Source organism: Spermophilus citellus (genome assembly GCF_964194105.1).
Source record: "Spermophilus citellus genome assembly, chromosome: 7".
Taxonomy (NCBI): domain Eukaryota; kingdom Metazoa; phylum Chordata; class Mammalia; order Rodentia; family Sciuridae; genus Spermophilus; species Spermophilus citellus.
This window is the reverse complement of record NC_138188.1, coordinates 27958812-27980443: the sequence shown is the minus strand read 5'-3', so window position 1 is coordinate 27980443 and position 21632 is coordinate 27958812. Positions and strand designations below refer to the sequence as shown.

Here is a 21632-nt window from a genome sequence, read left to right as displayed (position 1 = left end):
TCAGCACCACATAAAATAAATAAATAAATAAATAAATAAAGGTATTGTGTCCAACTACAACTAAAAAAAAATACATATATATTTTAAAAAAAAACAAAGCTGCTCTGAACCTTCATATACATATTCTTTATGGACATATGCTTCTATTTTTTATGGGAAATCTCTAGGAATGGAATGTATAATAGGTATATTCTAATCTTTAAAATAACTGCCAAACTTTTTCAAAGTTGAAATAAATAAAAACAAAATTAGAGGAAACGTACTTCCTTGATACCAAGACTTGGTTTAAAGCTGGAGTAATCAAAACTGTGGAATTGGTGAAAGATAAACACCATGGATCAATAGAACAAACAATAGACCCACAGGTGTCTGGCGAGTTAATTTGTGCCATCTCATATTTGCGTGAGCAGTATGTGAGAGTTCCAATTTTGCCATCGTTTCTAGCAGCACTCAGTATGGGCAGTCATTTTAACTTCAGACCATTCTAATAGCCATCTAGTAATATCTCACTGTGGTTTCATCTTGCATTTCACTACGAACTAATAATGTAGAATATCTTCTCACATGATTTTCTTTTTATTGTATTAGGTGAAATGTCTATTTAAATCATTTAAATGTATATTTTTAATTGGGTTGTTTATTTTCTCTTGAGTTTTGAAAATTTTTTGTATATTCTGCATGCAAGTCCTATACTAGTTATGTGACTTACAGATATTTTCTCTCTTTGGTTTGTCTTTTCTTTTTAATTTTTTAATTTGTGGCTTTTTATTTTCTTAACAGTGTCTTAAAAAGAGCAAAAGTTTTAAATTTGGTGAAGTTTATTAATTTTTTATTTTATGGAATTATGCTTTGCATGTACATATGTCTGAGAAATCTTTGCCTAACCCAAGGTCACAAATATTTTTCTAATGTGTTTTAGAAGAAAATACGTGTTATGGTCTTACATTTCACACTTATACCTATTATCCATTTTGAGTTAATTTTTGTATATGATACAAGGTATGTACTGAAACTTCTTTGTTTTTGCATGTGGATATCCAGTTATTCCAACAGTTGTTGAAAGTACTTTTTCTCTACTAAATTGTTTGTGTACCTTTATTAAAAATTATTTGACCAACCAGGGTAGTGGCACACGCCTATAATCCCACTCTTGACTACTGTAGCTTTAAACCAAGTCTTGATATCAGGTAGTGTGTCTCCTCTAATTTTGTCTTTGTTTTTGTTTCTTTCAAAATTGTTTTGACTTTTTTGGTTCCTTTGCCTTTCCATATAAATTTCTTGATGCCTATTACTTTGAGGGAGAATCGACATCATGACAGCATTGAGCTGTTATTAAAGAATACACAATGGGGTTGGGATGTAGCTCAGTTGATAGAGTGCTTGCCTAGCATGCACAGGGCCATGGGTTCAATCCCCAGCATCACCACCACCACCACCCAAAAAAGAATACACAAGCATGCTATATATATCTTCATGATATAAGTTATCTTTGATTTTTCTGATCAGTGTTTTGTGGTTTTTAGCATATATACCTAAGCATTTTATCATGGGTTGACTATTGACTAATAGTTCCCCCATCTCTGCAAAAAAAAAAAAAAAAAAAAAGAGAGAGAGAGAGAGAAGTTCAGAACTTGTGAACGTTTACAGGTATAATTAAGAGTCTCAAGATGAGCTCACCCAGTGAATCAAAAGTAAGAATTTCAGAATTCTTACATGAAACTATACAAACCAAAGATTATTGGAGTAACATCTTTGACATATTGGAAGATGCTAGTCCAATATTCTATACTCGGCAAAAACAAAAAAAGAAATCAGATTCCCTTTCCAGACTTTTTCAGATAAAAAAAAACTGAGAAGGGCTGGACACACAGGTATGGCCTTGGCAGGGCTTAATGCCCTTTCTGTGGTCCCTTCTACAGGCCTGCACTTGGCTGGTTTTCTCCTGTTCACTACCCTGCTCCCACCAAGTCTTTCTCACAAATGCCCAGTGGTCTGTGGGGAGGAACCTGTGAGTGGGTGCAAACTCCTGTGTCTGAGGCTCCCAGAGGTTCTTCTCTTACCCTAGCCCACCCTTGGCCTTCACCTAGAACCATCAGGCAAAGCCACCTTGATGTCAAATAGACAAAAGGCTACTGTGATTTCTTTTCGCCCTTAATGCTGCTCTGGTTACTCTGCCATTGTCATTACTTATGTCCCTGATATGAATGTCTTTTCCTACTTTCATGTCAGTTTCTTATCACTGCTTTCTCACTTATTTGCCAAGCTCTTCAGGAAATGCCATAGCTTCAGAATGCTGGAGTGCAGGTGAGTGGCTGCATCGCTGTGGGGCAGGGCTGCAGGTCCTTTGCTGCAGTGTAGGCGTTGGGGAGACTTCACCACACAGGAATTTCAACACCGTGGTGGGTCTGGCTCTTAGAGGTGTTAGGTGTTCATGGAGAGCCTCCTCTATATTCAGCTTTTGCTGGGCAGGCATGCCAGGGGAGGCAGGGTGGGGGAATGATGCCAGACTCTTAGACCTAGGACCTGGTGGCCTCCTTGAGATGCAAGAGAGAAGATGTGCACATGGAAGCCCAGCTACAGCCAGTGTCACTTTCCAGAGGCTGTCTGGTGTCTAGGAAGTGTCTGTAGTTTGAATTTAGATCCCTACTCTCATTTGCTGGGTTACTTAGAGCAAGTTACTTAACTCCTCTGAGCCTGATTTTCCCTATCTAAAAAATGAGGTTAATATCCCTATTCCAGAGGCCATCATAAGGATTCAGTGAGGTGATGCATTAAATGGGGTGATATTAAATGAGGCCATGTAGTAGACGGCAAGTAAACAAAAGCAGTTGCTGGGCTTGTAGTGGCATTTAAGTGGTCTGATGTCATCTGATGAGAATGGACAAAGAGGAAGGGAAATGGCTCAAGGCAGACTTCAGGTTGAGGACAGTCACTTCCTCTATCAGTCTGTTTCCTTTTTTGTAAAATGGAGGTAGCTGTGAAAGCACGGAATGGATGGGAACATGTCTCTCTTCTGAAGGCCAGCTCCAGGCACTGTAGCTGCAGTCCTTAATGCTCCCTTGGACCCTCCTCAGCTTTGGCTTAGAAGAAGGCTTCTGTTGGTAAAGTCAGTGGTGCTCACCCCACTCCACCGTCATCCAGTGTTTCCAGCGGCCATCAGCACTGGCAGCTTCAGAGCTACTCTGCAGAAACACTCAGAATTTCCATTCCCTCTTCCTCGGGCAGCAGGCAGCACCAGTCTGGCTCCCTTCATGAGGATGCGGGCTGTTGGGACAGAAGGGCTACACCCTCTCTCCGGTGACCTTTCCCAGAGAAGTCACAAGGACTTAGTGTCCACAGGAAAAGTGAGTTTGGCTGCAAGAAGTTGGCACAGCACTGTGAACTTTTCCCAAGGCCTGCTGGTGACTTTAGATGAGCACCTCTTATGACCCAGCCCTTTGAAGGGCTGGCCCAGTTTTCACCCCCATATTACAGATGAGGAAGTGGAGGCCAAGAGAAGTCAGCCTCTTGCCCACTGCCTCTTACTGGTCAGTGACAGAGCTTGGATTTCAGCCAAGACCTAGTCTGACTCACTATTCTTCACCACTGTGCTCTTGCTGAGTCTCTGACAGACTGCCTGGGCCTTGGGGCCACTGCAGTGGGCAGAAGGCTGTCCTGGCAAGGCCGTTTGGCTTCTGAAATGTTTTCATTTGGAATGGGCTTCTGGGTGGGCAAGGAGATCTGAAAAGCATCGATTCCTGGAGGACTGGGAGAGCCCTTGCCCTGATGGCTCAGGGCTTCAAAAGCGGCCATAGTACATAGCAGATGTGAGGGCAGTGGACACTGTGCTTCTTCTGTTCTTGAGAACGTCCCTCCGGCTTATGTCTCACAGGCATTGTTTAGCCACCAGGGCTTACATTTTTCCAGGTTCAAATCAATGTGCCCTTGAGAGTTTGTGGTTTATGAGATTAGAACTCTTTCCTAGTAAAGGAAAATATGCAGGTAGGGGCTGCGCTCAACTGCCCTCACATTCCTCGTCAGTTGGGAATCTTCTCCTGGGCTGATTCCTTTTAAGGACTCTGATGCCTGACCAGGTGAGCATGTCCAGGGCAGAGCATGTTCCCAGTGGTGGGCTGCTGTAGGTAAGTTCAAGAGATGAGAGACAGGAGAAGCAGCTAGCTTCTAATGGTGGCCTTGCGTTGGTCAGAATCAGGTACACAGGCATCCTAGGGGAGCCCCAGTTGTTGCCAGTGTACTTCACCGCTGTGGCACTGAGAGGCAGGGCTGCTGTATGGAGTAGCCTTGGTTTTGTGATACACAGGTAGTTGGTTTGCTTTCGACTCTGAGTCTAGTGAGTTCTGGGTTAGCAAGAAAAGGAAGGAGGTGTGCAACAGGAGGCGTTAAAGGGCAAAGCTCTATGGGCAAGTCGTGGGCCCTGTGGACAGGCTAGTGTTAACTCAGCCATTCATGTGTCCTGGCCCTGGCAGCGGGTAACTGAAGGAACAGGGCAGGATGCGATAGGCCCAGGTATACAGGAGCACAGAGGAGCTCCTGGTTAGGAGTGAGAAATGGGGAGGGGAAGGGAGCAGAGGTCAGGCTGCTTGAGCTGGAAGTGAGGGGGCAGAGGCAGGAGAGGAGCTTTCGAAGGAGGTGGACTGGCTTCAAGTACCTTGCCAGGGGCCTTGGATTTTTTTCCCAAGGGTGGCAGAGAGCTGAAGGACTATCAAATCTGAGGGGTGACATGGTAATGTTTAGAATGCCCTTTGCCCATTAGTGAGGCAGTGGTTTAAAGCCCAAGTCCCAGCTGTGGCTAAATTTATGTGTCACTGAGGCTTTGGGGCTGGCCAAGAGTCGAGCCATCACTGAGCATGTCAATCCACAGGGAACAATTCCACAGAGGAATCACAGCCTTCAGAACTAGAGCTGGGTTGGGCTGGGGTTGTGGCTCAGTGGCAGAGTGCTTGCCTCACATGCTTTACACATATGAGGCATGGGATTGGATCCTCAGCACCACATAAAATAAATTAGTAAATAAACAAAGATAGGTGTTCATATATAACTTAAAAAAAAAAAAAAAAAAAAAAACTAGAGCTGGACCAGGCATAGAGCCACACACCTGTAATCCCAGTGGCTTGGGAGGCTGAAGAAGGAGGAGCATGAGTTCAAAGCCAGCCCCAGCAATGGCAAGGCACTAAGCAACTGTGAGACCCTATCTCTAAACGAAACACAAAATAGGGCTGGGGATGTGGCTCAGTGGTCCAGGGCCCCTGAGTTCAATCCCCAGTACCCTCCCTCCAAAAGAAACCAAATCAAACCAAAGCTGGGGTGTTCCCACCTGCTGAATATTCACTGCACTTCTTGGGTCTGGGGAAGTCTTCATCTGTGTGTAAAGCAGAGACCCGACTTTTCTAATTGGCACAAGCCTGAAGGGCCTTAAGCAGAAACATGGAGCACCTCATATTCCTAAGGTCACATTGGGAATAGCCTGACTGTTCCTATCCTATGGATTTCAACTCCCATGAGCCATCTGGCCAGGACAGTCACAGAGAAATCTTTTTTTTTTTTTTTTCCCAGAGGATCTGGGCCAGGGCAAGTTTGGGACATCCCCTCACCTGATCCTGGGCCACAGTTGCTAGACCCTTGGGAAGGCCTTCGTGAAACCTGGAGCATCCCATGTTGGGGGTGGGGAATTAGAGTGGGCTGACTGGGAAGAGAGGCGGCTTCGGGGCCAGGTAGTCTTCAGTGTCTCTAGCCCTACTTGGAATAGTGGGTACACCTTGAGTGAAGAGTTGAGACACAGACCAGCCTCCTTAAGGACCCCAAGAGGGCACCCACTGGCCTACCTGCCTGTTCACCAGGCCACTTCTAGCCTAGACCACCGTATTCTGATTGCATTCCTCATAACCTCTGTTCAAAAAGGTAGACGTGTGGACCCTGATGTGGGAGCCCCATCATTCTGCCGTTTCTGACTGACACTTTGAAGTCATTTTCTCAGATTTGCTGGTGGTTTTCCACGTGATCCTTTGGAGCGGCTGTTCTTCTCTCAGCATTTCCTCACATATTGAATAGACTGAGGGACTCTTCTTTCTCTTTAGCCAGAAGTGGATTTCCCTGTCCCACCGGGCAAAGGCAGGAGTTTAGAGTCCGTGCAGAGCCAGCCCCAGGAGTCCATCAGCATGCCCCAGACACTGACCAGCACACTGGAGCACATCGTGAGCCAGCTGGATGTCCTCACTCAGGTAGGCCATGGTGTGAGTTCACTTAGTTGCCCATACTTGGTCTGGCATTTGGACCATTTGAAGTTGGCCAGCAGGTGTTGGATTTTTTAAAAAATATAATTAGCGTGGACTGATTTTCCAGCCCAAATTAATGAATTAGCAGTTCCTTTCTTGGGATTTTGGCTCTTTGAGCCATTCAAACCCTGGCCAGGCCTCCAGATTCCAAAATCCCCAAAGCTAGAGCTTGCCAGAGTGCCCCCATCCAGCCTGGGCCACACCAGAGCATTGATTTTTTATCCCACTCTTGGCTAGGTGGGCACTCCAGGGACATGCCAGGGAACTGAGCAGTGAGTGAGTTAAGGCTTTGAAGAGCACAGCCTGACACTATTTTTTATCCTGTGAGCAACCATGGAGAAATCCCCAGTTCTCAAATCTGGTACATTTATCTGTAGTGTGTGGTGGTTGTGGGTGCTCCCTTCCTCATTCATGGTGAGGATTAAGAGATACAAATTTCTCAGGCTGGGGTTATAGCCCAATGGTACAGTGCTTGCCTAGCATGTGTGAGGCCCTGGGTTCGATCCTCAGCACCACAAAAAATAAATAAAATAAAGGTTCATCAACAACTAAAAAGAATTTTAAAAGAGAGAGAGAGAGAGAGAGAGAGAGAGAGAGAGAGAGAGAGATAAGAATTTCTGCCAAGTGTTTGGCCCATGTCTGTCTCTGGGTACCTGTTCAATACATGTTCACTGTGACCCTTGTCAGCAAAATAGATGTGGCTCCAACTCCAGAACTTGCTGTGACAGCTTGTAATACAGATTCATAGTGCAGCAGTTTCAGTAAGAGAAAAAGCTCAAACAAGGGGTGACGGTCAGCACTGGGCTCATGCCCTGTGGAGCATCTCACTTCAGGGAGTGAGAGTGTCTCTGGCAGAGGTAGCAGTCTGCCTGCAGGTCTGGAGGAGACAGTAGGCACATTGAGGAACTGAACAAAGCCCAGAGTGACTGGCATGTGGCATGTGATGGGGCTGGGAGCAAGGCAGATTTGAAGGTCCTACAAGGCTTTGGTTCCTTGGCTCTTGATACCAGGTGGGGACTCAGCAGACCCTCTCTCTGCCAGCACATGGGAGAATAAGGGTGTGAGAGGGACATGGGGCCCACTAGGAAAAGAGAGGTGTGAAAGTGGGGAAAGGGGAGAACGGTTTAGCCCACAGGAGGCATGCACAGGATCCTTGATGTCTCTGTCAGACATCAAGTGGTGTGGCATCCTTTTCCTGCCTCTGGATCTTGGGCTAAGTGAGAAAAACTCCTCCACATTGTGCCCATCATCCATGACATGTCACAGTAAACAGCTAGGACTGTACACCTTGGGCCCACAGAAGGACTCTTACAAGGGAGAGGCCAGGTCTCAGTGGCTGGGGTTTGTAGGACTATTTCCAGACATTTTGGAGAGCCTGTTAACCCCTGGGAAGAAGGCCTGTGCTAAAAGAGATGTGAGCAACGTGAAGAGACACTTCAACCCTGTCAAAAACCGCCTGTGTTCCTCACAGCCTCATCAAGTGAGAGATCAGGGGAGGTGGAATCAATTAGAACTTTATAGGATAAAATTGGAAATTAAGTCTAAGAAGATGGTTAAAAATAGCTTCATTGGATACAGAGGAGTATATCATTAAAAACATTTCCTGTCACTGTTTTAGGGGTATACATGGAAGGTTTTGTTATGTGTTAGCAATTAGGAGTCTGGTAGTAACTTTACAAGAAACTTGCATCATAGATTATAAGTGATGGCTTTCCTGTGGCCTGGCACTGGTGTCCAGTCCCTCTGGCACCCTTGTCCAACCTCACCATTCAGCCCCTTTGCACATCTACCCACTATCAGATGCCAAGACATCAACCAGTTGCCTGTTTTGCAAAATTGACAATGTCTGTGTGTTCCTGGATGCTACAAAGCAATGCTTTCATACTTTACTCAGGTGCCTGAGGAAACCTGGACTCCACAGAGGCACCTGAGGTTCAGCCGTTTTTTTATACAAGGTACATTTGGGTTAATCTGGCCATGCTCTCCTGGGGCTTTGTCATTAGCTATTTTCCAGGCCTACATTTCTCTCCTGGCCTTGGCACTCTAGCTGAGGTACCAGCCAGAGCCAGGGCAGTCACCACCAGTGGGCTTTAGCTTTAGGCTTCCCTGCCCCTCCTCTTGGGATGGACTCAGCACAGGGCAAGTCTACAGCAGGAGTCTCTTTGAATGATCTAGAAGGACCCAGCCCTCTCCTAAAGTATAGAACCAGATGGTCATTGCTATCCTTCTTCCCAAGTGGCTTATGAAGCCAGGTTCCCCACTCAGCCTGTGGGTACTGGCCTTGGGTGCCACCCCTCAGCAGGTACTTCTCACCTTCTGCTTGGGTCTGAAGCACCTCTCTTCTGTGGAGCATGGGACATCTCAGTCACCCCAACACTGACTCCTACTTCAAACATGTCCATCTGAACCATGCTATTCTGCTCTGTCCTGTCTCCGTCTCACTGCCCCTTTCCTTCTCTGTGAGGAAGTCTGCTTCAAAGTAACCTTAAGGAAAACAGATCTTCCATGTCCTTTGTGCCTTCTCCCTGCTGAACATCCTTCCAAGGGAGAACCAAGAGGGTGGCAGTGGCCAGGCAGTGGGCAGGGATGTTTACTGAGTGGGTCATAGAACCCCTGAGTGATATGAATGTGGAACCCCTCAAGGCCTGCTTTACTGCTCAGCAGGCTGGGTATGGCCCAATGTGGCGAGGCAGTCTGAGGGTCAGAGACTCAGTCTCTGCACCTCTGCAAAGCAAAGGCCTGAGGCCAAGAAACCGAGGGAGCCCATGGTGGGGAGTGACTCAGAGAAAGTCAGCTTCATTGTGGCTTAGCTCAGTGAGCTTGGACAAGTCACTGAGACCCCCATGCTTCACTTTCTGAATCTGGAACACAGAACTGATAACAGCTCCCACTTCACAGGCTTTGGGGAGGATTAAGTGTGTCCATCTGTGGAGCTAGTCAAGCAGTGCCTGCCAGTACCATATGCTACTGACATGTTCTGTGCTGCTCCTGCTGCCACGACTGTCCAAGGCACCAGAAGTATCTCTTCAATTTCCCATTACCTTATGAAGCTATTCCCTACCCTGTCACAGAGAGCCATTCTTTGCACACATTCATAGAGCCCATTTGTGGGTGCCCACGTGAGAGACCTAGTTCCACCCTTAGATAGTCCCCAGAAACAAATCTGCTGATGTCAGAGCTAAGACCCCAAGGAGGAGCAGATAGCTGGGGCCACAGGTGACAGGTAGGAACAGTGGGGGGGGGCAGGATGCAGATCAAGAAGACCATGGGACCTTTGGTGTGGGGTAAACAAAAGATGCAGCCCAGGACTCTGGAGCATGGTGAGACCCTAAGCAGCATGGAGTCAGAGCCTGACCCAGTGGAGACTCTGGGGTAGAGTGGATATAGGGACCATAAGCCTGTACTTGAGCGAGTGACAGAGCTGTCATGGCCCAACTCCTGGGAAGTGACTTCTGCAGAACCAGGTTTCACTGCAGATAGGAAGAAGCAGATAATGAGATGAATAGGACTGTAGTGACCTCTGCCAAGGCTTCTGACTGACCTCCAGAGTAAGGAATCAAGTGGGGCAGCTTTCCCCTAGCCCTCCTAGGGCAAGAGGCCTCTCAGTCAGGAGGAAACCACATTGACCTAGGGTTTGTGCAGCATCAGAAACCCTGTCCTTTAACTCCTGAATTGGAGTTGTACTATTTGCTGTTTTTATAAATACTTTTTATAAACTGAATATACTATTTTTCAAAAGTAGATTTATATGGGCTTTGGGATGATCTTTTAAGATTCTATTTCCTGCCTGCCAGTGCCCTCCTGAGGAGGCAGTCTTCAGGTGTCCTGATCTGGTCAGGTCTCTCCAAATTGTTGTTTTAGATAGAAAGTTCTTAAGAGCTTAGGGCTCACATCGTCATCATAATTATCGTCATCCTCCTAGTGCTCATCTGAGACCTGTGACTTTCCTAGGACTTCCCTTTGCAGCCCTCACTTTATCGTCCCACCTGGTGCCTGGCAATGAGCAGTGACTGTTGTGCTAGGTACAGATAGGGTATTCATAGCGACTGGCTTATTGTGCCTGGATCAGCCTTGGGGTCCACCTAGCCTGGTGATCCTGGCGTCAACACTGTTGGGTCAGTGTCTCCAACTTTCCTTGCTAAATTTTTTAAAATTTAAATTAAACATTAAATTAATTAAATATTAATTTAATTAAACAATTTTTTTTAATTTTTATTTTTATGTGGTGCTGAGGATCGAACCCAATGCTTCACACACATGCTAGGCAAGCACTCCACCACTGAGCCACAGCCACAGCCCCCAGCTCTTTTAAAAAAAATTTTATTTTGAGACAGGATCTCACTGAGTTGCTTAGGGCCTCACTAAATTGCTGAGGCTGGCCTTCAACTTGAGATCCTCCTGGTTAGCCTCCTGAGCCACTGGGATTACAGGTGTACACCACTGTGCCCGTCAGTTTCCTCCCTTATGAATAGGACCCAAGCCTGCTTGGGTCCTTTGGGTGCTATTGTGAAGCTCTTGGATAACTGTGTATACTGGGCCGCTGCCAGCTGTGTGGCAAAGCACAGGGGTAAACTGACATTGTATGAGGAACAGTGTAGGGGGAAGCACTAGGGTAGCCTGTGGCACAGGAGCAACAGAAATGAACATTCCACAGGCCTCTAACCTCTGGACTTGAGTTCCAGGAATGTTTGTGAGCTGCCAGTGAGACTCCAGTGTCTGAGTATGCAGGAGAATGAGAGGGGAGAAACAGAAGAGGGCTCTCCAGCCCCAGGAGGGAGGGGGATGCAGGAGATAACAGAGGCGCTGGGGCGTAAGTGGAGCTGTTGAAAGTAAGGAATGGCTGGGGTTGTGGCTCAGCAGTAGAGTGCTCGTCCAGCACGTGTGAGGCCCTGGGTTCGATCCTCAGCACCACATAAAAATAAATAAATAAAATAAAGGTATTGTGTCCAACTACACTTAAAAAATAAATATTAAAAAAAATTTTTAAAAAGAAAGGAATGGATCCTGGAACCCATTAGATAAGAACTCTGAATCTGAGCTAAGGCATAGGACCAAGATTGAAGCTCTTCAAAGATGTGTACTTCTTGTGACAATTGTTCTTTGAATCAAGTTGTCATAGTGATTTTGGGAGAATATGTATTTCCTAACAATGGAATTTAAGTTTTCCTTGGAGGATATTTTGCTCCTTAAAAAACCCCTAAGGGAGTTCTCAGGAAGCACTGGTCTGAGGTCAGGATTGTATGTGCTGTGTGCTATGTGCTACGTGTGCCTCACTTAGTGTACATCTGTCCTTCATGGTGCCAGGGTCTCTTGGGGCTTGGGTTGTGGCTTAGTGGTAGAAGGCTTGCCTCACATGTGTGAGGCACTGGGTTCAATTCTCAGTACCACATATAAATAAATGAATAAAATAAAAGTCCATCAACAACTAAAACAAAAAACAGAAAAACAGTGCAGGGTCTCTGCTATGAGCCTGTCTGCAGCCCCCTCCCCTCCCCTGCCCAACACAAACCTGTCCTATAGCTGCCTCGGGTCACTCACCTGCCAGGCCTACCCCAACTCTTCTCTGCTAAAGAAGAGAAAAACAGGGACCAAGAATCAGACGCGCCAGCTGCTGTAACCCACCTTTGCCTCTTTCTGGCTTTCCATAGGGTGGAGATTTTAGCCCAGTTGGTAAAGGCCTGTGGGATATCCACTCCTGTTGCTCCTATGCCATAGGCCACCTGGGTCCTTGTACAGCATGGACTTATTGCTTCACCCCACCTCTTGGTCTATGTTGTGGTGTGAGCCCCAGAGGTCAGCACCTCAGGTGGGGCTGGGACTTTTCCTGGGGTCTTATTTCCTCTGCCTTGCCTAGTGGAATCTAGCCTGGAACCCCTGGTGGCCTGTCTGCTTGATGAGGGGCATTCTGTGGTGATCCAGGCTCAGGCCCTGATCTGGGTGCTCTTTCCCCTCATGCTTGTGTTGGGGTGCTGCCAAATCCAAGGGTCCTTTTCACAGATGCTGGAAAACTAGTCATCAAGCAGAGAGAGACTGACCCTCCAGATAGCATTCTTCTTGCATGAGATCCCTGGCTTCCTCCCTGGAGAAGGCCAGGGCTTGGTTACCCTTAAGAGTGACAGAGGTTCAGGTGGTATCTGCTAGTCACTGAGGCCCTGGACCTTCCTTGGGGTAAAGGGGTGGATTGAGGAGCTGTGGACAGTGACCCAGGAACCGGGGAGGCAAGGACCTGGTTCAAGTCCAACAAGCAGCTTGGTGGTTTTTGCCTCAGAATCCCACAGAGAAGTTATTTTTTACTCTAGTTTCATGTCTTGCTGCTTTTTAAAAATACCAAGCCATGAAATTCCTGTTCCAACTGTTTTTTATGGCACCCAGTGCTTCAGGCTGGCCCCAGCAATGCTGTGATGTCACGTTCAGGTTCCTGTGACTCATGGAGCTGGGCTCCAGGACTTGCAGTACACACAGTGGGAACCAGGCCCACCCAGCTCTGCTGGTTTGGGTCTCCTTGGCAGTTAAACGTATAGGTTATTCAGATCTGCAGACCTAACTCAAGAATTTTTGCTATTTGATCTGGAGAGTTAGAGAGAATTGACCACTTGATGGGATATCCTAACCACCCCCAGCCCCTGGGTCCTGGCAGTCCCCTATTAGATGGGCTGCTGAGGTGAGGCATCTAGTTCTACTAGTGGGAAGGTGGGATTGCTGCACCCTGCTGCAGGTCAAGCTGCCTGACTGCTCTCTGGGACTCCTGCTGTCCTTTGTTAGGCAGGCCAGCTGTCTATGGAAGCATATCCAGATCTCAAAGTAGTTGCACCATTTTCCCTGGGGGCTGGTCCTCCCAGGTACACCCAAGCCCAATTTATTGGGAAGGTATAGAGTAGAAGTCACCCTGTGTGCCCTTTGGTGATCCCTGTTTACAGGGTATGTGCTGCCCTCCAGTCATTACCTCACTCCCAGGCAGGGCCTGCAGAGTGGTGGTTGGTTTGTTTCTCCAAAAGCAAACCTCTCCACATCATGACATTTAGCTGCCCAAGTGGATTTAGCCACTTTCCTTTGTGGATAGTCAGGGCTGCCTTTTTAGTCAAAGTCCACTTTAGTTTAGTCAAAGTCAGATCAAACTCGCTTGGGGTTTGGGGAAAGAACCTCTTTTTCCCCCTCTGTTAAGAGGCTACTTCCTGCTGGGCATCATGATGCACTCCTATAATCCCAGTGACTTGGGAGGCTGAGGAGGAGGATCACAAGTTTAAGGTCAGCCTGGATAATTTGTTTATCTTAAAAAATCAAAAGGGGCTGGGGTTGTGGCTCAGCAGTAGAGTGCTCACCTCTCATGTATGAGACCTGGGTTCAATCCTCAGCACCACATTAAAAATAAATAAACAAATAAAGATATTGTGTCCATGTATAATTTAAAAATTTTTTTTTAAAAAGGACTGAGCTGTAACTCAGTGGTAGAGCACTCCTGGGTTCAATCCCTAGTAGTATAAGAAAATAAAAAGAAGGTACTTCCTAGAGGACAAAGGACTCAAAACATTGTCTGATGGGTAGCAGAAATATACTTGGTGCCTGATTCTAGCCACTTGCAGAGGGACTAGGGAAGAATGTCTATCTAGACTCCTTGCCCCTCCCCAACCCTGTTGCTCACTTTGACGTTTTATCTACTGGCTCCCCTGGCTTTGCAGTGAAGAGAGATGGGGAAGATTGCACCTTTCCCCAGTACCAAATCAGGGCAGTGTGCAGCTTCCTCTCATGGCGAGCAGCCTGCTAGCAGCACTCAAAAACTGGCTCCAGTTTATTATTGCATGGGGAGCCGGATGGCAGCTCCCATGGGGGATCTGGCAGAAAACTCTTGCTTTCCATCTTCTATCCCGTCTGCGGTTGTGGCAGAAGCACCCCCTCCCTGAAGAAGCTGCAGATTGAAGGCCCCTGCCTGCCAGATGGGCTGGGCAATGGCTGTGGTTACCTCTAAAGCCTGGGAATGTTCACGGTCGGTCATTCGAGATTTCTTCTGAGGCTCCAAGCAGGCCAGGAGGTTGGGGGAGGGCTAGAAGATGACAGGCGGGAGTGTGAGGGGCAGTAAGGTCCACGCAGGGACATCTTACTAAGGCTGACTTGGGATGCGCTTTGAGAAGGATGAGGGGACTCCAGGTGGTTTGCTCTTATTTCTTTTGGGGACCTGAGGGCCCTCCAAGGAAGGGTCAATCAAGCACAAAACCTATAAAAGGACCTGTGAGTGTTAGTGACTAACAGCCCCAAATGGGCCTGCCTCTTCTGCGATTCACCAATCCAAAGCTGACACTGGCTGCCTGGTGTTCTCCCCAATGAGGCACTGCTACAGCAGACCAGGGAAATCTGCAGGAAGGCCTCTGATCAGATCCAGGGATGGGGGGGTGGGGTGACGGGGGGACTTGACTAGAGCGAGAAGAGTTGAGTAGGAAGAAGCCTTGAATTTAGCAGGGCATGGCGTTTGGAGAACATTCTGATCTGGGCCCAGTTGGCTCCAGAAAACTGGCCACAGTGGCAAGGCAAGTTTTCCCACGTGGATGAGTGGATGCTTCACAGGGCAGGGGGAGGCCTATAAGAGCCCACCCTGATGGCCTGTGCTCTTCTTTCTCCCTGTGATTGTCTGATTAAGTTAGGCTTCATTGTGATTTTCCAGGCCTCCAGCAAGTACAAAGTAATTTCTTGAACTTGGGGTGATTGTGTTCTATGGGGTATTAGTAAATTAACTACTTGGTATGGATTGTGGGGAAAGTCAGCCTCTGAAGAAATGGGATGTAGAAGGTGGCCACAGCCAAGATTCATGCCCCATGCTTAGCTTCACTGGACTCACCTGGGAATCAGAACGCAGCAGAACCGATGGTCAAGTGTGACTGGTGTCCTGCCTTGAGTCCTGTCCCTGTCAGGCACATGGCTTGTGAGAAGATGTGTTTGAACTTAGGCAGTATGAGCAGGGTCGTGGTTCAAGTCCTCCCTGTGTGAGCAGTGCCCCATCAGTCCTAGGAGCACTGGCTTTACAAATGGTAGTGAACGATCCCACTTTTTGTAATTTTTTTCTTTTGGGGGGAGCAATGATATGGAAAGGCTGTGTGTTTATTTAAAAGAAGTTGTAAAGTCATGAGGGAGGTAAATTAGCCAGGATTCCTTAATCCAGTGGCTAATCCACTGATAGAAAATAGTGTTTCGTGTACTTCCTGGAGAGAGCTAATCCTCAGGAGAGGCAGGGGTTGGGGATGCAAAAACATCAGAGAAATCCTAGATCCCTGAGATAATATGAAACAGAAACATGGACCCATAGGCTCAAGGAACCAAAAGCTTACTTTGTGTTGTTTGCAGCAGACTGTGGGGTAAAAGGGAATGGTTAAAAGACAGTAGTTGAACCCAGAAAATTTCTTTAGATATTTGTATATTATGGACCAACATTTTGTGATCCTGGTCTCTCTAGCATGTCAGGGAGTCTCCATTCCTTCCCTCTGAAGTTTAGGCCTTGAAGCTTTTAGTCATCATCAAGTCAGGTCTGAGGTGGAAGGGGAGGATCCCTGCTGTTTTCCTGACTCGCCCCCACTTTGTCCACCCCCACTTCCTGCTGAAGCCAGAATACTTCCTCCAACCCAAGGCCAGCTGGCGAAGGGGCTGGCCCCTCCTGCCTGCCCACTCTCCCTCCCCCACCATCCCCTTAGGCCTGCCAGGTCCAGGGCCCAAGCTGCTGTGAGTGCTCTTCACAGCCAGGTAGGCTCATCTCCAGACCAGAGCTACCTAGTCTCTGTCTCAGGGACCTGGGATGGCAGGAGTGTGCACTTCCTGCTTCCACAGTACTCAGGGCCAGGCATTTGTCTGTCTGCTACTCCATGTGTACCTCCTTTGTGCCAGGAGCTGTCTGGGAACAAGAAGACCATCATACGCAGGAACAGACAAAAACTCTCTCCTCATTGTGCTGTCACTAGACTGACTGACGTAGTAGGCTGCTTGAGGGCCAGTATTTGTACCCTCAGACTCTAAGGGCCCTGTGCCACAGACCATTAGGCAATGGGGCCGTGACTGGGCTGAGAGGCAGAATCTGGGTGAAGGAAAGGCCTAAACTTAGCCCAGCTGCCCCTATCCCTAGGGAGCTGGGTGGTCCCTCCATCTCTCAGTCACCCTTAACATGTGGCCGCAGACTGGCCAGGTCACCATCAGCAGCGTAAGGCTGCCTGTGTGCACTTGTGTGCATGCTCACACATGGACTTAGACCAAGAGGCGAGCTGGGGCTGGGCAGCCTGTGAGCCCAGCAGCCCCACTTTGTTTTGATAGCTTGTAAGACCCCACAGCAAAGAGGCTCCCTTTTATTGCATCTGTTTTAGATCTTTAGAATCTGAGTGAAGTTAAAACCATGCTACAGGGGAGATTAATTCCACATTTTCCATCTTCGCAATGAAACCAAAGGAAAGTTAGACATTGTATATAGCACAGTAGAAACCAGGACTGCTGAGCCAGTGGCCAGCCCTAGGATATTTCCCCAGGCCTGGCACAAGTGCCCCTGGTGGTGTGGCAAGGTGACTGCACCTCTCTCTTTGACCCAGGCCTGGTGGGATCCCTTACCCCCTAATAATCTGACTCCTGTGTTGGGGGAGGGGAGGTCTGGAGAACCCCAGCCCCTCCAGGGAGACCTCCTGGGGAGCTCAAATCAATTGCAATCCTGGAAATGATTAAAAGCAACTTTCCATCACAGGAGAACTTTAAAAAGCAATCAGACCACCATGTGCCCCGATGGTTCAGGCCCTCCCACGCTTGACTAAAGCCACCTCTTTATGACCCAATGAGCCCCATATGTGCCCAGGGCTCCCCTGTTATCCCACAGCTCAGTCAGGGCAACAGCTGGGGGAGTCACATTACCCACAGGGCAAGTGCTGTATCAATGTTAGCTACTAATATGAGTGTTATAGAGCTCTCCAGAAGATGCGTTGTATAGACAGGAAACTGAAGCCGAGTCAGGGAGCTTGCCCAAAGCCACTTAGCAAGTTAGTGGTCCAAATCAGACTCAAACCCGGGCCATACAGCTCTGGAACCTCTGCTCTTACCACACAGGACAAAGCTGCCCCACTAGGAATCATTCTGACAGCCTTTCCCAAGGGCTCACACCTGCGCCACAGCTTCAGGGAAGGAAGGCAGGCCCTGACCCTAGGACTGAGTGAGGTCAGGAGGGCTTCTTAGAAGAGAAGCTAGAGCAGGCCTTCAAGAGGGTAGTAGTGACCAACGACATAGGACCCAGATGCCATGTGAGTGCCACGCCAAGGAGTCTGATCTTCATTCCTGAGTTCTTGGACAAAAAAGGGATATAGCAGAAGTAATGAGGAAGGCGGGGTGGAAGGTGATCCAGGAGTAGGGTCAAGGGAGTCACCAGGAAGTTGAGGCTTGAAGAAGGCAGGGCAGGAGGTGAACCCCACAGTACCAACAGGGAGGTGTTGTCCATGTTGGTGTCCTAGTACAGGAGAAACCCAGCAGGGCAGGGGTGGCCTTCCTGAACCTGAGAAGGAGTCTGCTCTCAGCAGAGCCCCATTGGCTGAGTACCCTGACCAGTGGTGCCCTAGTTGGTATCACGCAACAGTCAGGGATGCCTGGACAGCCTGGCCCTGCTGTGCTCACATTCCCGCTGCCCTCTCCCAGGTGCCATACCTCTGTCCAACATACTTCCCTTCTGTCATCGGTCTCAGTGGCTCCTCATCTGATGGGATGGAATACCCCATCTCCTAGCTTCCCTGCCAGTCAGCCAGACCAGGCAGAGTGCCCAGTGGGCATGTGGCTGCATGTTGGCTCTCTGCCTCTGTCAGTCTGGCCCAGCCACCCTGTCACCTCTATGCTACCTGTCTTCCACCTCATGTAAGAGACCCAGAAGGGACTCTCTGTCCTAGAAAGCAGTACCACTCACCATAGAAGACCCAGACAGCACCTAAAAGAGCAGGAGGTAGACATGGGGAAGTGCCCTGCCAGGGTGAGCAGGGACCACTGGGAAGAAGGGCCACCCCAGAGCTGGATAGGAGTGGGAGTGTAGAGGGAAAGCCTCAGGTGAGGCCTGCACACGTGAAAGTATTTTTAAGGATCTAGCTGAATGTCTGAGAAATGTAGATAGAGTGGCCAGCTGGTCACCTTTGTTCTTCACCATCAGTGATAGTGGAGCAGCTTTGCCAAAAGGCAGCCCAGCTGGAACTGGTACTGCAGCCACACTGGGGCCTAGAAACCTCCAAGAGCCAGAGTCTCTTGTTGCTACACATGGTGGATGCCTGACATGTGAGAGATGGGAGTGTGAGAGTCATGGGGGCCCTACAAGTGTCCCCACAAGTGTCCCATAGCCCCTTGGGCTCCATCTTTCATGAGAGGGACCTTCAGCAAAGGTGGCGGCAATGGTAGCCTGGGAGGAAGAGCAGGTACTGGAAGGGGCCTGGCTCTGAGGTGCACCCTGATCTGTTTTTGAAGTGCCAGTTCAGTGCCTCCTGTCCCACCACTTGTGGGACCAGGTGTGGACAGTTCCCAGACTGCATCTTTTCCCAAGTTCATTCTGGAGCCAGTGCTCTACAAAGTGGCCCTCGGCATGTGGGAGCACTGTCTTCCCTGGCTGTACCTACCCAGACCTGTGATCCTAGTGACACAGCCAGGAAGTAGAGGCTTCCCTGTCCCCTTCTCTTTCTGACTGAGGGCCCTGAGGCCCTTTCTCTACCTCCCTTGTGCACGAGCAGGCCTCTCCTCTACTCACCCACCTCAAATCAGCCACACTGGCCTCTTGACAATTCCAACAGCGCCTCGGAGCCTTTGCACCTGCTGAACCTTGTACTTGGAAAGCACTTCCATTGATATTTCCTGTGGTATTTCCTCACAGAGGTGGCACTCTCCTTCCCAGGCCTTCCAGCCCAGCACCAGCCCTAGAACAGGTGAACTGTGTTGGGGGGGGCTCGGCCCCTGTAGGCCAGACAGACACTCCACTCTACTCTCCTTGCTTTGTCCTCACACATAAGTGAAAAATGGGTAAAACAGGAAACCAGTAAAAGAAGGAGAGAAAAGAGCTGAGAAAAAGATGCAGGGTGAACCCATCTCAAGAAGAAACCAACTAGGTAGATGGAGATGCCAGGGGAGGTCAGACTGTGAGGAAGTGGGGAGACTGGGGAATAAGGGGCCAGCAGGAGAAAGAAGGAACAAAGGAAAGGCCTCATAAACCCAGGAAGAGCACCAGGGGTTGTGACTACAGGGGGAGAAAGGGGACGTGGGCCAGAGGGGCTGTGTACCCCTCCACACGTGTCAAAGGCAACCAAGCAAATCCTGCCTGAGGGTGGGGGACCCATTCTCTCAGAGAGCTCTGACTCTACTCCATGTGACACCCAGAAAACTCTTCCCTGGACCTATACAGAGCCTATAGGAATGTCACAGTGGACTGTGGAGCCAGGCAGAGGCCCTTCAAACTCTCCCTGGCCTCTTATAGTGCTCCAAATTCCTGAGCCCTCATCACACAAGTCAGAGAATCTGAGATTTCCCCTGGCCATTCCAGAGGCCAAAAGAGATGCACCAGCCTGGGCTCTGTCCTGTACAGGGCACCTACACTGGACACTTCAGGCCATTGGTAGGCATGGGGGACAATGTAGGAACTGAACTCAGCTGTTCTAAGTCCTTGAACCCTATAGGGCATGAGCAGGCCTTTAGCAGATACCTATTAACTAGTGCTGGTGGAGAAAGAGGAGTCTAAGTTGGTGAGGTGGAAAGTGGAGATGTCTTCAAAATGGCCCCAGTGTGAGGCCCAGGTGCCAGACATGTCTCTGAGGACTGGCATTTTGGTGCAGCTTCTTTGGGTGTCACTACAATTTTTAGGGAACCAAAAATAAAAGCCTGTCATTTTAAAATCAGTTCTTTTTATACCATCCTCAGAAGGCCCTTTAAGGTGTTACAGAAAATGTCTTACACATCTTGAACTGTGAAGGAGGGAGGTGCACCCGCATGTCACATAGGAGACAGATCACTGTGTCTTTTCTGTCTTTTCTCCCCTATACAGGAACATTGGGATTCAATAGAATGCCATTGTTGAGGCTGTTAGGAGAGGATTTTCCTCTGAGAGCTCAGGCAAATGAGTATGATGGCAACCCCACCCCTGGCCCCAGCTTCTAGACCACTGGCCAGCTGCTCAGACCCTGCCCAGCTGGCTTCTCACCATGCCCTTGATTTTGATCCCCAACCTTAGCGCCCTCATCGGTTCACCTGGTTGGACCCTATAGGGCACTAACAGCAGGGTAGTCCCTCTCTGGTCACCTGCCAAGTAGCCAGGCTGCCTTCAGTGGGGTTCAGTGGCATTGCTGGCATCACTCTGAGCCCTGGCAGGGCCCTCAGCTTACCTGCACCAGATTCTCCTTTCCAGTATGCAGGGCTTGTGGATTCACTGCCCTCCCCTCCTGCCCCCTTACCATCCAACTGCCCCATGTCGAGGACAAACTCAGAAATGCAAAGCAGCCCGGCACTGTGGTGTACATCTATAATCTGCTCAGGAGGCTGAGGCAGGAGGATCACAAATTCAAGGCCAGCCGCAGCAATTTACTGAGACCTTGTCTCTAAATAGAATAAAAAAGGGCTAGGGATATGACTGCCATGGCATGTATGAGGCCCTGGGTTTCATCCCCAGTACTGAAAGGAAGGGAGGAAAGAGGGATGAAGGAAAAGCAGCTCTGCTGCTGACTAGATTTCCTCCCTCTCAGTTGACCCTTACACTCAACATGTCCCATTTGGAGCCTGTCTTCTGCCTCTTGTGCAGGGCCAGTCCTTGAACTGTGTCACCTTCTGTCTGGTATCCCTCATCTGACTCACCACCAGGTGGTGTTGGTCTGTTTTTTGTAGATAACCTCTGGTCTTTTGTCCACTTTCCTCCTGAGCTCCCCTTCCTCTGTCTAAGCCACTACCATTCCCTCTCGTTCTTGTTTCCACATTGCCTTTCCAAGCCACCCAGCTACTTCCCAGCCCTTCACCCTGTGGCTTCCAGAGGGGCCTCTCCACTCTCTTCCTGCTGCTCTGAGAGGGGGGGGTGAAGCTGCCTACGTGGGCTGCAGGGCCAGGTTCCCTTCCTGGACCCTCTCTCCTGGCTTTGGCACAGGAGCCTCCCTGGGTCCGTCCCACTTGCTCACTGCCTTTCCTGCCCCCCACCCCCCACCCCCAGGGCTCTGTATACACCGTTCCTTTGGCCCCGCTGCTCTTCTTGCTCCTCTTCCCTGATGAGTTCCTCCTCCTCCTCTGCTTACTCCTCACTGCCTCAGGGCTACCTGAGGCCAGACCCGTTCATTTTTTCCAGCACAGCCCCCTGGTCTATGTGATTGTGTATAATCGTCTCCTTAAACCAGTGCCACACTCTGAAGCCAGGCCAAC

At 49.0% G+C, this 21632-nt stretch overlaps 1 protein-coding gene across 4 annotated transcripts in view; it reads left to right on the top strand.

Annotated features, from left to right (window-relative positions):
* Positions 1-21632, top strand: part of POC1A (POC1 centriolar protein A) — a 73776-nt gene that overhangs the window by 47584 nt on the left and 4560 nt on the right. For 2 of the 4 annotated variants that reach the window (XM_081302259.1, XM_081302260.1), the window contains 2 exons: positions 6075-6218; positions 8167-8227. The exons of 1 other annotated variant lie outside the window; for it this stretch is intronic. In XM_081302259.1, the coding sequence (XP_081158385.1) occupies positions 6075-6218; positions 8167-8227 (205 nt within the window). The remainder of the gene's footprint in view (positions 1-6074; positions 6219-8166; positions 8228-21632) is intronic. One more of the 4 variants, XM_081302258.1, reaches the window with a different exon arrangement.